A 15,757-nucleotide genomic window follows, 5' to 3' on the forward strand; every position below is an offset into this window, starting at 1 on the left:
TTTTAAAGCCTTGTATGGGTACGACAGAGTTCCCCTCCCCTCAATGGGTTTTCCTGACCTCCTTCCGGGAGACTTGCAAACTTGGTGCAGATCCTCCAAGACAACCGGCCTCTCATTCAAAAGACTTTAGACAAAGCAAAGGCGTATAAAACAGGCTGACAAGGGTAGAGCCTCTGAATGGGACCTACAGCCTGGGGGTTCTGTTTATCTATCCACTAAGAACTTGTGGGGCTTACAGCCTAATAGGAAGTTGGGCTGGAAATATGTGGGCCCTTTCAAAGTACTGCACAAAATCAATGAGGTGACTGTTGAACTTGATTTGCCTAAATCTCTAAAGGGTATCCATCCTATCTTTCATTTCAGTCTCCTCAAAAAGGACCCAGGACCAAATGCCTGGAGACCTTGTCCTCCAGCCCCGCCTCCATTGATGGTTAATGGCAAACCACATCAAGAAGTTGCCCAAATTTTGGACTCTAAAACCAAAAGAGGCCACATGTTTTACTTAATTCGCTGGAAGGATTTTGATCTTTTGCATGATGAGTGGGTGGAGGAATGTCATGTTAATGCCACTAAACTGTTATGTGCTTTTCATAGAATGTACCCTGAGAAGCCTGGGGGGGGGCCCTTCGGGAGGGCAGAATGTCAGTTATGCTGCCATTGTGGGTGGTGAAGGGGCAGGTGGTTGATTTGTGTCTTCTTTCAGGTTTGGTATGTTTGGTTTCAATTCTCAGTATACCTGTTACCGCTGTTTGACCTTGGTGTCTGCTGCACTGCTTTCCCTTGGAATGTGAACCTGTTAGTTTTAAGCGTGCAAAGGCTTCTTCCCTGATTGGCTTTGAGCCATCAGGAGACCCTGCTTTGAACCAGGTATAATTGACCCTTTCCCACTTTTTGAATTCGTTCTGACACTGAATGGGTATGGATGACTTGCCCATACTGGAACAATAAACTGAAACTTCATTAAAAGCCTGTTGTTGATTCATGATTGCTGCAAGACTCTGACAGGCAAAGGGGAATGATGCTATTGATGTTAATTTGGTTGTTCCATGATCTGACCCCAATTGGGGACATAGAACAACTGAAGATCGGGCATGGCATGCCACCTATAGGGCAGCACTTTTGAAAGGCATAAAAGAGGCTGTTCCTAAATCTGTGACTATAAATAAGCTTTATGAGATACGTCAGAAAAAGACTGAGGATCTATCAGAATTTTTGGATCAGCTGATGGATGTCTTTGGAAAAAGGGGGGAATTGAATCCTGATTTCCCCGATAACTAGTGTATGTTGAATGCTTTATTTGTGGGACAATATATGCAAGAAGTTACAAAAACCTGAATAATGGGAGACAAAGCCTATAAATATTCTTGTGGATTTAGCTTTTGACGTTTTCATTAGCAGGGACAAAGAGGATCAGCGAATGACATTATACCTCATTATTTTCCTCTACTGGAAAGTATAAATATGGACTGTGGTAACCGTTTTGTTGTCTAGATGGTTCAATGAGTGGCTGAAGCTTCAGGGATTATTTCATTCCCCCACATGGCTTGGAGAGCAATGAGTTCAGGTCAGAGTGATATATGGAGACTGGACTATTATGGCCTCAAGTATTGCTGCAGGCATTTACATGGATCAGGATGGTACCTGGGGGAGAGCTAGGATTGTCACCGTTCAAGATAGTATATAACAGGGGTGGCCACACTTGATTAACGTAAGAGCCACATGGAATAAATGTCAGATGTTTGAGAGCCACAAGACATGAACAATATTGCACACATGTTTTTATTTAAAATACGTTTTATTTTTTCTTTTACTGTATGAATGGTACTTTTATAGTGTGTGCATAAGTATGCTTAAGACTTCTGGTCATGTAAGCCGAAATAAAAATAAATAAATAAAAATTAAAAATATGCAGATTTGCTTTTTATGAACATTAAATGAGACTGCCAAAAATAAAAACAAAAGGGGTAAACACAGATATTGAAAATAATATTTATTTGTTCAATGATAGTTATTTGTTTCCTAATGATATTTATTTGTCTGAGAGAGGGAGAGAGGGAGGGAGGTGGAAAGAAAGAATGAAAGAGGTGGAAAGAAAGAGTGAAAGAGACAGAGAGAGGGAAAACAAAGAAAGCAAATAAATGGGGGAGGGAGGGGGAGGGAGGAAGAGAAAGGAAGGAAGGAAGAGAAAAAAGAAAGAAAGGTGGAAAGAAATAAAGAGAGGTGGAAAGAAAGCAAATAAATGGGGGAGGGAGGGGGAGGGAGGAAGAGAAAGGAAGGAAGGAAGAGAAAAAAGAAAGAAAGGTGGAAAGAAATAAAGAGAGGTGGAAAGAAAGCAAATAAATGGGGAGGGAGTGAGGGGTGGAAAGAAAGTAACTTTAACTTTAAATGTGTTCTCCAAACCCACCCACCCCCCAGAGCCAGCCAGCTTGGCTCGGAGAAGGGATTTAAAGAAACAAATGCCTTCTCCAAGCTGGCAGGCAGGGCTGCCGGGCGGGAGCTTGGAGAACACCTTTAACTTTAAATGTGTTCTCCAAGCCCACCACCTCTGCTGCTGCACAAGCTTGGCTTGGAGAAGGGATTTAAAGAGACAAATGCCTTCTCTGAGCCAAGCCAGATGGCCGGTGTGGCAGGGCTTGGAAAACATATTTAACTTTAGATGGGGAGGGAGGGGAGAAAGAGAGAGAGAGAGAGAAAGAAAGAAAGGTGGAAAGAAAGAAACAAGCAGAAAGAATGCAAATAGATGGGGGAGGCAGGGAGAGAGAGGTGAAAAGAAAGCAATTCTAAGTTTAAATGTGTTCTCCAAGCCCCCCACCCCACCCCCATGCTGGCTGGCTTGGCTTGGAGAAGGGATTTAAAGAGACAAATGCCTTCTCCAAGCTGGCTGTTGGGGGGGGGGCTTGAGAATGCATTTAAAGTTAAAGTTGCTCTCTTTCTCTGTCCACCCCCACCTCAACCCTACCCCTGGGGGAGGAACACTGGCTGAGGAAGGGAAGACAGATCAGGGAGGCACGCCTCCCCTTCACTTCCCCAGCCACCCTGCCAGGAGCTGCACAATATGTGTGAAAGAGCCACATGTGGCTCCCAAGCCACAGTTTGGCCATCCCTATTCAGGTGGTAAGGTACAACTTGCTTCAGCTAAACTAAAGCTTCCATATTGTGGTAGTGTGAGCTCTCCAGAAGGGTTTTTCTTCATCCTGTAAACAGCCAGAATAGAGATGTGAATGCCTGGGGGAAAATGAGAGGAAAGGGTTTCTCCCATATTTTACTGAGAATTTTTTTTTAAATCCCAACATAAAAATTGGAAATTTGGTTGACCTTTTCACCTCTCCCTCAAATGACTGTGACACATTTACCCACAGACTGGGCAAAAAGGGGCTTAATTCAAGGAGAAGGGGAAAAAATCATAAGGAGGTGAGGCAGAAAACGCACCTGAGCCTCAGAGGAGAAGAGAATGTTTCCCTGAGAACTGAGCTCTCTGTAATCAGGTAGCCAGAACCAAGGTGCACGTGCCAAGGCAGCACAGGGTGCGTCAGCCTGCTGCTTTCTCTCAAGTACTGGGTGTATTTACAATTTTGTTTGTATGAAGCTAGGGCATTTATAACATTTAAGTTCCATAAATATGTCAAATATTGAAATTGTATGTGCTAAGTAAGTTACAAATGATGCACTTTATGTTGCTAAAGCAGTAAAATTAGGTTATTAGGATGGTAAGTACTGCATATATATAAATATCTCCCCAAATTCCTGTTTTTCCCCACCAAAAGTAAAGGGGGGAGGTTTTTCTGGAAATTTTATATCTCTAAGCTGGAACTATGCTGCCCTGTGGTTCTCTTAGTTGCTCCTCTTGTTGCTTTTCATCTTCTCCTTCATGACGGCGGTGGCATAATAGCCCTGGAACTTGATCAAAAAGACTGGGAGGGGAATGATGATGGTCAGGATGCCACAGATGGCTGTGCAGCATGCGATGGCTCTGCCCAATGGACTGACAGCAAACGTATCTCCATAGCCGACCGTGGTCAAGGTGATCGCTGCCCAATAGAAGGAAGAGAGCATTCCATCAAAGTGTGAGTATGGTTCAAGGAGGTCCGCATGATAGCAGAGGGCACCAAAGAAAAGGACTTCAAATACAAAAATCATCATGAGGATGAAGACCTCTCTCAAGATGGACCGGAATGCGAAGGGCAGAATTCGCAGCATCAGTGGGGTCTCCAGGAGCTTGAAGATCTTCAAGAGTTTGACGATGTAGAGCACACGGAGCAGACCCAGCCAGAATAAGGTGTCCAGCATTTCATCACTATGTCCAATTAAAAAGAGCTCAATGAAAACCGGAAACAGAGAAAGGAAATCAGTAATATTCAGAGGATTTATAAGGAATTTCTTTTTGTCTGGGCAGAATGAGAGTCGCATAGAAAACTCAAATGTGAACCAGAGGATGCAGAAAAGCTCTACATAGAGCAGGCTGATAGTCTCTCGGAAAGAGTCCGTCAGAGCAACGTGGAATATGCCATAGGCTACTGAATCATTGAAATGCTTGTACTCAAAGTCGGTCATCGGTTCCATGAAAAAGAGAATGAGGATGCCAGTATTGAACAGCAGGGAAATTATCATCAAGCACTGCAAAGAGATGGGAAAACCCATTAGACAATAATGGTAGTCTCTTGCTTTTCTTCAGCCACCATCCCCCAACACCACGCATTCCCCCGAACCATGCATTTGAATAGTCTCTGCTGCCATGGCCCAACCCACAGCCTCATCTGATGGTGTTCCAAGGTGCGGAATAGCTGCCTGGGTGGTCCTCTTGGCCCTGAGTGCTCCAGACTGGGGGTGGGGCATCCATTGGCTGCCGACAGGCGTGCGGAACTTGCTAGAACCTTAACCTGAGACCAACCAGTGACATCTTCAAGTACTGATGCGTGGACTCCCCCCCCCTATTTATAATCACCTCAGTCTTTCCAACCTTTCTTAGAGAGAGGAATTTAGGTTTTTTTTCTGAGAGTTCTCTTCCTGATCATAATGCAGCTCCCAGACAAAAAGTAAGCATCAGCACCTTGAAGTGAACCTAGAAAGTTAGAGGCAGCCAATGGGATGATCATAGGATCAATGTAATATGAGCCCTCTTGACTACTCCCAGCAGTGAAGTTTCCACCAGTGCTATCAGCCCTTCTGACTATTCATTGTTCTTCACAAAGAAAAAAATGGGGGAGGAAGGGGAATAAAAAGCCACGCAGAGTGGTTTCAGGTTAACCTATTACAAGCTGAGACTGAAGTTTAAAGAGGATATGGGCTCCACTCACAAAGGACTCAAGGTTTTCTAAGTTGGTGAAGTTATTTCTAAACTCTCTCAATTTAGAACTGCATTACTATTACTACTTTTCAATGAGGACTCCGGATTAGTTCACACAACCAGAATTCCCTACTGCCAAAGGGACCGGGAATGATTCCAGACCATTAGGAAACACAGCAACAGAAGGAAGGTATCTGGCTGCCAACACCCTCTCATGTCTCGGCCCCACACATCATCATGCTCTTGCAAGCTACAACATGAACCAGAGGAGGAGTCCCCAGTGCTGATAGGAGTTATGTCGTATGGGCTAGCCAGTGAACAGATTACTTTATATTGCGTTGGATTTCAGTGGCAGAGACCTGGCCTTTAAATCTCTACCCAGCCATGAAGCTCACTAGGTAACCACGGGCCAGTCATCCTGCCTCAGCTTAAGCCTCCTCATAGGGAGGAGAGCCCTAGATGAATGGCCAAACTAAATATCCTCCCAATCATGCCCTTTGTTTGATTCCCCATTCCCAGGGCTCTGGCAGACCTTCCAACACCAAGGGATCATTTAGAAGCATTCCTTACCATGGCAGCTGTAGAGGAATAGGGCTTGTCAAAGAGAGCCCATATCTTGGGCTGCCACCGAGCCCAAAAATGCTGATCCCTTCTTTCCACCTGGCCCAGAAGAGCCAAGCTGTCTTCATCGTTATCATCACTGTCGCCTTCGAGAAGAAACTCCTCCTCTGGACCTTCTGTGTTGCTCAGCTTCATCCAGCAGCAGGGGGCCAGCTTTGCATGAGGAATTTCCCAGAAGGCCAGCTCCTCCTCCCAGAGGAACTTACAGACCTCTGCAGGACAGTGGAGGTTTTTGGTCCTGTAGTAGTTCAACACATCACCAAACAGCCTGGCGCTTCTGTCGAAGAAAAACTCATTGGTGTCAGGGTCATAGTTAAACTTAGCACAGCCCTGGGGCTCTGTGAGCTGGCACAGCTTGGTCCCTGGGAAGGCTTTGAGGGTGCTGCAGTAAGTTTCATGTCTGATACCTCCAACGTTCAAGATGATCTTTTCTTTAGAGGCCTCCATCTTGCGGCTGGCCTAGCAGAAAGAGAAAGAACACAACTGTCAAGTTTCTCTTGTTTTAATTAACACAGCAAATGTAACAACTGAGGTTGATCAGACCTTCTTCCCTTTTGGCATTCGCTTACTGATATGGTAGCCGTTGGTCCTGGCATTCCATCTACAGGGTTTGTTGGCTTGTGCATTGCTCTTCCCAAGGGGCCAATAATGTCAGACGTTATCGTTGCCAGACATGAGGTAGTAGGGATCCAAATGGGCAAGGACTCTGGCCATTCCTTTACTGGAGAAAGGGGCGCGTGCTCTAAATGGAGGGGTGGTGGTGGTGGTGAAGAGCGGCAGCCACCTTAGGAGAGTTCCCCACCACTGGGTCTTCCTCTCAGAACCACACACTCTCTGCTGGCACAATTGCCTACCAGCATTTGCCTGTGAGGTAGTTCTTGTGCCTCAGGCAGCGGGATCCCATAAATGAAATCAGAAGACCATTCGGATTACAGTGAGATGACACATCAAGAGATGATGCCTGCCTCCTGCCTATAGCCCCCATTGCCTTGATTGTTCTATGGATAAATATCAAAACCAGAAAACGTCAATCAAATAACATGAAAGGACAACAACATACCGGCAAAGCACACACAAATGGAAAGCCATATACTGTTCTCAGTGCAAACTCCCCACACAGAGGGCTTAGAGGTGTACATGTATCCATGAATCTTTACAGGGATCCCAGCATATGACAGATCATCCTCCAAAGAGCTGTGGGGTTCAGACTGGGAGCCCAGGGAGACAGGCCCTACTCTCCTGCTCTCTCAAGCTTGGGATGATTCACGCCTTAGTGCACAGAGCGTGTCTGGGGTCCCTTGTCTCAGATGCAGCAGAATCACACACGAGTTGTGGGTCCTCCTCAACTCCTGTGCATGGAAGTGACCTCTGATTCAGATTGGGATGGTGGTGCCTGTGGGGAAGGGGCTTTGGTCTCCCCCCTCCCCTGCACAACAATTTCATAGCCAGTCCCGGGGTGTGCTTTTTTGGCCTGCTGGGGAAAACCACTGGTATCCCAGGGAGCATGCAGGTTTCCCCAGGGACTGTTCCAGGTTGGCAAAATGGTGCAAGAAGAAGGATGAAGGGCCTTATCTGGGTACCCCACAGTCCAGATCCAAATCAGGCACCGCGCACATGGGAACTGAGGCCAACTCATGTGTGAGTAGGTTACATCTAACATGGGGGAGGAAACACCGCATACACCAATTATGCCAGCACCTCCCACTGGAAATGCCACGGGCTGAGCCCTGGAAGCTTGAGCAAGTAGCAGAACTCTGAGCTACATCCCTTTAAATGTGCCTTTAAATGGGACTGCCCAAGAGAGCTCCAGCTGAGCTGGTGGGGAGACTCCTCCCTGCCGGCTCAGCTGTTTTTCGGGCTGTCTTGCAGTCCCTTTAAACCAGCCCTGTTTAAAGGGACTGCAGAAAAATCTCAAAAAAACAGCTGAGTGGCAGGAGCAGTCTGCTCCAGCCACTCAGGTGTTTGGGTTTGTTTTTTTTTGTCGATCTAGCTGGTAGTTTTTGAATATATCTAGGATTTGGGGTGGGTGGGTTCCAGTTTTCCTGAAAAATCCAGATACCTTTGGGATGCCAAAATATACCTGAAAAATACTGATAAAGTATTTTTCGTGTATATTTTCAGCTCGGGTTGATCTGAATGCACACCCCTAACGTCAACTACTCACTCTTAACCTTGGTTGTTTATGCTATTTTAATGTTATTAGCCGCCTTGAACCAGATATCTGGAAAGGTGGGATATAAATATAAACAATAAATAAATAAATAAATAAACCTAGATAGTGAGCCCCCTTCTCCAGCTCATGATATTATTTATTTATTTATGTTATTCATGGTCCGTCTTTCTCATTGGGACTCAAGGCAGATTACACAGAGTGAGTTAATACAGTCAGCAAGATGGGACATTGAATGAGCAATAAAACAGAATCTGAGTTGTAGAACCAACCAGAAGTCTAAAAAACAGGACTGAAGCAAAGTGTAAGTGCTCACACGACACATTAAATGAAGCAAAGTTACATAATAGGATTCAACTTACAGCACACTATGCACAGTCATTTAGACCACAGTCCCTAATAATTTATCCAGGTAACTTTGTGGACCATTTAGTACAGTGCTGCCCTATTGCCTGTGCAGAAATAAATACCGTGGCTTTGTATAGTTTGCAGGAAACCCGGGCGCGGGGGAGCCTTCCTGGCCTTCCACAAGGCGGAGAAGGCCAGGTGTGGGGGGGGCGTGGTCGGTTTTGCCCATTTGCAGGCTGGCCCCTGCAGAAGGCCCTGCTCGGAGGAGTGAAGCTGTTGGGGCAAAGCAGAGGCGGAGGGAGAGAGGAAGTCCAAGGCCAAGAAGGTTTTTCTATGTGACAGCCAGTACTATAAATTGAGCCTGGTAGCTGATGGGCAGCCAGTGGAGTGACTGTAGAATGGAGTAATATGCATGTTCCCTCTAGTTCCTGATATTAGCTGAGATGCGGCATTCTGCACTGACTGGAGTTGCCAAATTGATTTGGAGGGGAGACCGATGTACAGTGCTTTAGGGATGGTGGGGTTACCCTGGTTTAGACTGGGGAAATGCATACCCCCTCTACTTTTTGACATTTGGTAGTTTTTATCAGAATTCTTTGGACTTCCCTTTGGATGTTTCTCCAGAGTCGTTAAAAATTCCTCAGAATATTTTTTAAATTGAAACTTGGTAGTAACTTGAAGGTGTGCAGAACCTCTTAGAGAAATGTTGCTAGCTTTATTGAAAGCCCTTATGTGTGTGTGTGCTTTTCGAAATTTCCCTGCTGTTTTTCCTGAGAAGGAAATGCCATATTTTCTGCAACTGTAAGGCTCCTTAAATGTTATGATTTTTCTACCTGGGAAGTACTTTATGTATTAAAAGCACTTCTGTGTAGGAGGACACATCTATCTATTTAATTATCAAACCCGTCTTTCTCCTAGGCATCTTGAGACCCAAGGCAGGAAACAATAATGTAAAAACAATATCAGCAATGTAATACAACCAATACTAAAAACAACAAATTTTAAACATGAACTAAAACACAAAAAATGGCATGAAGATGATCACATTGTAGGAAACAACATGAGATCTTAAAGCACTGACTACATGTATCAATGGGTGAGTGAGGCAGCAAGTTCACTCCTGCCTCCATATATCCCTGCTCTCTCATACGGACCTCCTGAAAATCTCCTCAGTGGTCACCTGTGGTATTTGTGTGCTGTTTTTGCTGTCCTGTCACCTGCCAACCTGCTTTTCCATCTGCCTGGAAATCGTTATGCCTCTCTGTTACCAAGATCACAGTCTCCACAAAGAATCCCAAGGAAGAGGCAGTGCCTTTGATCCTTACCTTCGCCTTTCAGATGCATGTGCCCAGAGAGGAAGAAAGAGCAGAGGACCGCAAGGGGAGCAGAGAGCTATCTGAAAACAGGATGTTTAGTGGTCCACGTCCAAGTGAGGAGCTGTGGGGTGCCAGAAAACAAAGCCAGCCAATCACACAGCAAACCCATTTCAACCTCCCCCCACCAACTTCCCAATCGACAGTGACTCACCATTCTTCAGGGAACAATTTTCAAACAAGCCAATAAGCCCCGTGCCAAATGGTTCTCATCATCACCCACGGCTCCTCAAAGGCCACTGTTGTTTTGGAGCAGGCCAAGTTTAAACTTTCTTGGCTGGACAGAATCGTTGTGCAACAGGGGAGGGAAACAACAAGCAAGGACAATTTGTTTCATTCCTTCCCCCCCCCCATTCTACAGACCTCTCTCTGATATTTATTTTTTCCCTTCCTGTAAAGAGGAGTACATCTTCTTCACACATGTTCAGCAACAATCAGACACAAACATAATAAGAGGCAATCAATTAATTCTGTGAAGATGCCCTAGAAAGTTTGAGCTTATTCTCCTGTTACCACTTCCCCGTAAACACATGAGCATGTGTCCAGACAGCAACAGGGAAGTAGCCTGCATTTTTGTGCAAAAAGTGGAAAAATTGGATCTTTTACCTAGAGAGGTGGCTGACATCAAGCTTCAGTAGGAAAAGGATGACAGAGACCTGATTTAAAGATTTAAAAAGGAATATATGGAGTTTATTGAGGGATTTATTAGAATGTGGGAGGGTTTATCTTAAAGCAAATATTAGGAAATAAAAGCATGGATGGAGTACATTTCTTATTCAAAACTAACACTATAACAGCAAAACAAAGTTTGAGACCAGTGGCACCTTTAAGACTAACAAAGTTTTATTCGGGGTATAATGCACGGGGTGCTCATGAAAGCTTATACTCAGAATAAAACTTTGTCGGTCTTAAAGGTGCCATTAGACTCAAACTTTGTTTTGCTGCTTTAGACCAACATGGATACCCCACCTGAATATAACAAAAAACTGACCACAGCTACTCCAATTTGGAGGAGGGGTTACCTTTAAGTAAATGAGGGGGAAATGGGGAACAGGACAGAGGAGAAGTGGAATCTGTTGGGACAGAGGTGTCCAGTCTTCCAGATGTGAGGCCTAAATTGCAAAGAGGGGTAAAATGCCAGCTCTATGTGTGCGGCAGGGTACTTTGGGGGAGGGAGATAGATCAAGATGGGGAGCAATGCTATATCTGTCACAGACTATGTAGAAATCAGATGGGGGAAAAGGAGGGATCTAGTATGTTGAGAGCCTTTGTTGCAGTCCAGTTTGTAACCCAAGTCAGATTCAGATTAGTAGCTCTAAAGCCAAGTCAGTCATCCTGTTTTTGGCCCACAGCATAAAGTGGGTTCTTTTCAGAAAACAAAAGATTACAACAAAGGAGTTGGGACAATTTACCAGGAGAAAACTATAGAAATGGCAAAATGATATTGGGGAAGGGCAGCAGGAAGGGAAGCTTCGGTTGAATTGTGATTCAGGATTACAAAACTGGAGACATGAAGCTAAGTCATATATTTGGTGGGAACTTTGGGCACCAATGGGAAGATCTGAATCAGAGGTTCCAGGCTGTCAGAGGGTACCTAGCGTCCAAATTGCCCCAGTGGCCAGTGCTTGACAAACAATACAGGGAGAGGTGTCTTTGTCTTCTAGCTTGGCACAACTCATTGTTTTTGTTCTGTTGGCACTACCTGATTTCTCCCAAAAGGCTTCCTTGAAAGTGGATGCCATGTGAAGTCAGAGAGAGGAAATAACCGGACTAGACTTAGGAAAACAAAAGAAACTTGATAATTGAGTAGTAATACAAGAAATATTAAGGACTACAAATCTGAGATTTAAGGAGAGTGAAATAATAAACTAAGACAGAATAATTAAAGATCCAAAAAGGAGAGATAAGCAAGAATATAGAGCTTAAGGAAGGGAAAATTGTTATCTATGGCTACAGGTTCTGATTCTGGTGGCATGAGGAAAGCTTCTTTAACTTCACCAGGGCAACCAGCAAGCCAAATTAAACTTAACACAATGAGTATAACACAACTGACCATTAAAGACTTAAAAATTATGATTCAGGAGAGCGTGAATCAGGCACTTAAATTAACAGTATAAAATATATTACCAGAAATATTAGCAGGTCTAGTTAAGAAAGAAATGAAACGTATTCATTCTAAAATTGATGAAATAACAGATCAGATTAAGACAGAAACGGAAGAAATTAAAAAACAAATAACAGAAGAGCGTGAATCAGGCACTTAAATTAACAGTATAAAATATATTACCAGAAATATTAGCAGGTCTAGTTAAGAAAGAAATGGAATGTATTCATTCTAAAATGGAGGAAATAACAGATCAGATTAAGACAGAAATGGAAGAAATTAAAAAACAGGTACAGGGTTTAGATTATGAGATAAAGATTAAGAATAATAAAATGGAAGAAACACTAATTAGTCTGGAAATGGATAAAGCTGCACTGATATTAAGATGCCAAAACATTCCAGAATCTATAAAAAAAACTTGAAAGAAGAGATCACCCAAAATTTGGCAGAACAATTAGCAGTAAGTACCAAAGAGGAAATAGCAGCAGAAATTGCGACAATATATAGAAGAAATTCTTCATATGCAAAAAGGCACAAGGACCCACATAAAATTTTATAAAAAGGAAATGAAAGATAAAATACTTAGAGCCACAAATGAAAACAAAGTTACTATACAAGACGCAAAGATAAGATTTTTGAAAGAAATACCATGGAGAGTAAAGGGAAAAAGACAAAGCTACCTAACCCTAATCTCTTGAGATTAAACGGAATCACATACAGATGGTTGATTCTGAAAGTAATATTATTCAACTATGATAGTAAAAGACATAGGATAGACTCAAACTTCAAGGTAGAAAATTTTCTAGAAAAATACAGAGAAGAACTAGGCTGGCAGAAGGAAGAAGAAGAGAGAGAGGAAGATGCAGCTGAAAAGAAAGGAAATTCAGGACAAGATGAAGGGAAAGATAAAAGGGCTATGGCAAAAAAAGAAAGGAGAAGACCTGGTATGACACCTTTTCAAATGCTAACAAGGTTCCAATACAGAAGCAGGGGAAAAGATGACAAAAACAAAAATGGCATGAACTAATTTTTTTTTAATCTATAAATGTAAATGGGCTTAATGGCCCGCAAAAAAGAAGAAGGATATTTCAACAAATCTCTAAGATAAAATCAGATATAGTATGTCTCCAGGAGACACATATAAAAAAGACACTATAAAACATTTGTTGTTCAAAAAACTAGGAAAAGCCTTTATAGCTGCAGATGTCAAAAAGAAAAGAGGCATTGTAACTTATGTAAAATAATATTTACACCCTGAGTTATATTATGCGTCAGATGATGGAAGGATTATAGCCATTGTGATAATAAGAAATGGAAAAGAATCACTAATTGTAAATATATATGCTTCAAATCAAAATCAAGAAGGCTTTTTAAAGGAATTGTGGAAAGTGTTGATGCTAAAAGAATTTGAAAATGTATGTATCATAGGGGATTATAATGCAGTATTTGATCCTGAAATGGACAGAAAAAATCAGAGAAAAACTAGAAAACTAGGAATGGTCCTTCCTAAAACATTCTTACAAACAACGGAAGAATATAATGATAGATGCACGGAGAACTAAAAACATAGAAAAGAAATATTATACATATTACTCAAAAAGACACAACTCATGGTCAAGAATAGATATGGCGTGGATAACAACAAGAATGTTAAGAGAATTAACAGAAACTGAAATTTTACTGAATACAATTGTTGACCACAATCCTTTATTACTATCCTTTAAAGAAATACAAAAGGAAACTAGATGGCCATTGAATGTAGGGCTGTTAAGAGATCAAGATTTTATTAAAAAAACAGAAAACAAAGAGGAAATCCATGATTTTTTTAAAAGAAACATACAGCCAGATATGCCAATAGAAATAACATGGGATGCGTTCAAAGCATTCATAAGAGGATGGTTTATTAACCAAGATGCTTGGGGGGAAAAACAGAAGAAGAAGAAATATGAAGATTTAACTAAACAAATTAAAATAGAAGAAGATAAGTTGAAAAACAACAATAACCCAGAAGAAGTAAAAGATAAATTAAAACTATTACAACATAGAATGAACCTACTATTGATGCAAGAAATTGCTAAAAATATAGAGTACACTAACCAATATTATTTTGAGAATGCAAATAAACCCAGAAGATGGTTATCATACAAACTTAGAAAAAAAAGAGAAAAAAGGACAATAGTAGCATTAAGAGATGAAAGAGGTGAAGAAAAGCATACTCTACAGGAGTTAAAGAATATAGTGGAAAATTTTTATAAAAATTTATATCAGAAAGAAACACAGAATAGTCAAGAAATAAAGTAATATCTATCGAAAAGAAGCAAAAACAAATGTAATGATAACCAAAAAAAATTCTGAATGAACCTATTACAATTTGTGATATTGTAGAAGCGATCAAAAAACAAAAAACAAAGAAAACACCTGGCCCAGATGGACTACCAGCCGAAATATATCAGAAATTTGAAACTAGATAACCATAGTTTTAAAAGAACTGGTTCAAAATATAGGAACAACAGGGAAAATACCAGATTCATGGAACCAAACAATAATTACATTGATACATAAACCAAACACAGAGAAGAATGAAATTAAAAACTGCATACCTGTATCATTATTAAACACAGATTATAAAATATTTGCGAGTATCTTAGCAACCAGGATGTAAAAAGTGTTATCTCAAACTATACACCAAGACCAAACAGGATTTCTACCAAGACGACAAATTAAAAATAATATAAGAACAATGATTAATGTTTTAGAATATTATGAGCTACATCCTGAGAAGAAGGTGGCGTTAATGTTTTTAGATGGCAGAAAAAGCCTTCGACAACTTATCCTGGGAATTTTTGTTGCAAAAACTGGACTTATGGGACTGCGGTTCACAGTTTCTGACAATGATAAGAGCAATTTATAAAAAACGAGCTGCTAAGATTACGATAAACGGTGATATGACTCAAAACATAGAAATTCAAAAAAGATCAAGGCAGGGATGTCCATTATCTCCACTACTGTTTATTTTTGCCTTGGAAACACTGAATGACTCAGTAAGGGAAAATGAACAGATAAAAGGCCTTAAAATAAGAGGTGAGGAATTCAAATTGTTAGCCTTCGCCGATGATCTCGTGTTTATATTAGAAAATCCTAAACCATCAATTTTCAATTTGTTGGAAGTACTTAAAGAATGCGGACAAGTGGACTTCCGGTCTATGGAACAGCGACGGCAGACACTCTTCCCAAGACAGGGAAGGGGGGTTCACACGCCAGCGGTCTGGAGAGGTGCCACCTCAAGTGACACCCCCGAGGAGCCTTTGTGATATGCTCCAGGCCAGGGGGCTTTTGATGGGTAGCCTCTTCGATGGCATAATGCTGGAGAATTGAGGCTCCCCTCTGCCCCGACCGTCCAGTTGCTGAGTGGCCTTCGGGCATAAGCTAGACTGACCGGGACAAGTGCCGGAGATCGAGCGGAATGGCGTAAAACTGAGCGTGGTTAGAGAAACTGACTGACAATGAACGTGAGTTCTGAATAAAACGGAGTAGTTTGAAAAGCAATTCCCCCCCCCCGCGGTTGAAAACAGTGATAGCAAAGAGTGGCTTACGAACACGAATGAGTGGCTAGCTAACACGAAGGGGGAGAGGGGAGGAAGTAAACCGAAAGTGTTTTGAGAGACTTATCTGAATCGCGAAGTTGTCTGGCGAGTTTTCTGAGTTTTGTGGAAGCGGTAGAAACTGTAAACAAAACGGGAAAAATGGCGGCCCAGCAAAGAAAGTTTAAAACGAAGCCAGGCAGTCAGAGTCTGAGACCGGAAGAGGGAGCAGATGTCCTCAAACTCCTGGCGGATATGCTCAAGCCAGTGATGCAG

At 42.2% G+C, this 15,757-nt stretch overlaps 1 protein-coding gene across 1 annotated transcript; it reads right to left on the reverse strand.

Moving 5' to 3' along the window:
* Positions 1-3,063: 3,063 nt before the first annotated feature.
* On the reverse strand, positions 3,064-9,861 carry LOC107119170 (potassium voltage-gated channel subfamily C member 1-like). Its single transcript, XM_015421624.1, has 3 exons — positions 9,749-9,861; positions 5,855-6,364; positions 3,064-4,614 (listed from the first exon to the last, which is right to left on the reverse strand). Exons 2-3 carry the CDS (start codon positions 6,350-6,352, stop codon positions 3,832-3,834), a joined length of 1,281 nt encoding a protein of 426 aa, XP_015277110.1. The 5' UTR covers positions 6,353-6,364; positions 9,749-9,861; the 3' UTR covers positions 3,064-3,831.
* Between the last annotated feature and the right edge of the window lie 5,896 nt (positions 9,862-15,757).

Source organism: Gekko japonicus, unplaced genomic scaffold (genome assembly GCF_001447785.1).
Source record: "Gekko japonicus isolate JY-2015 unplaced genomic scaffold, Gekko_japonicus_V1.1 scaffold1699, whole genome shotgun sequence".
Lineage (NCBI taxonomy): Eukaryota > Metazoa > Chordata > Lepidosauria > Squamata > Gekkonidae > Gekko > Gekko japonicus.

What these genes read in the sequence shown, in the direction of transcription:
- LOC107119170 (XM_015421624.1), bottom strand. Translation starts at nt 6,352, where the DNA reads ATGGAGGCCTCTAAAGAAAAGATCATCTTGAACGTTGGAGGTATCAGA. An exon ending in ATTCCTCTACAGCTGCCATG is followed by an intron (nt 4,615 to 5,854) that starts GTAAGGAATGCT and finishes ATCTCTTTGCAG; the next exon opens with TGCTTGATGATAATTTCCCT.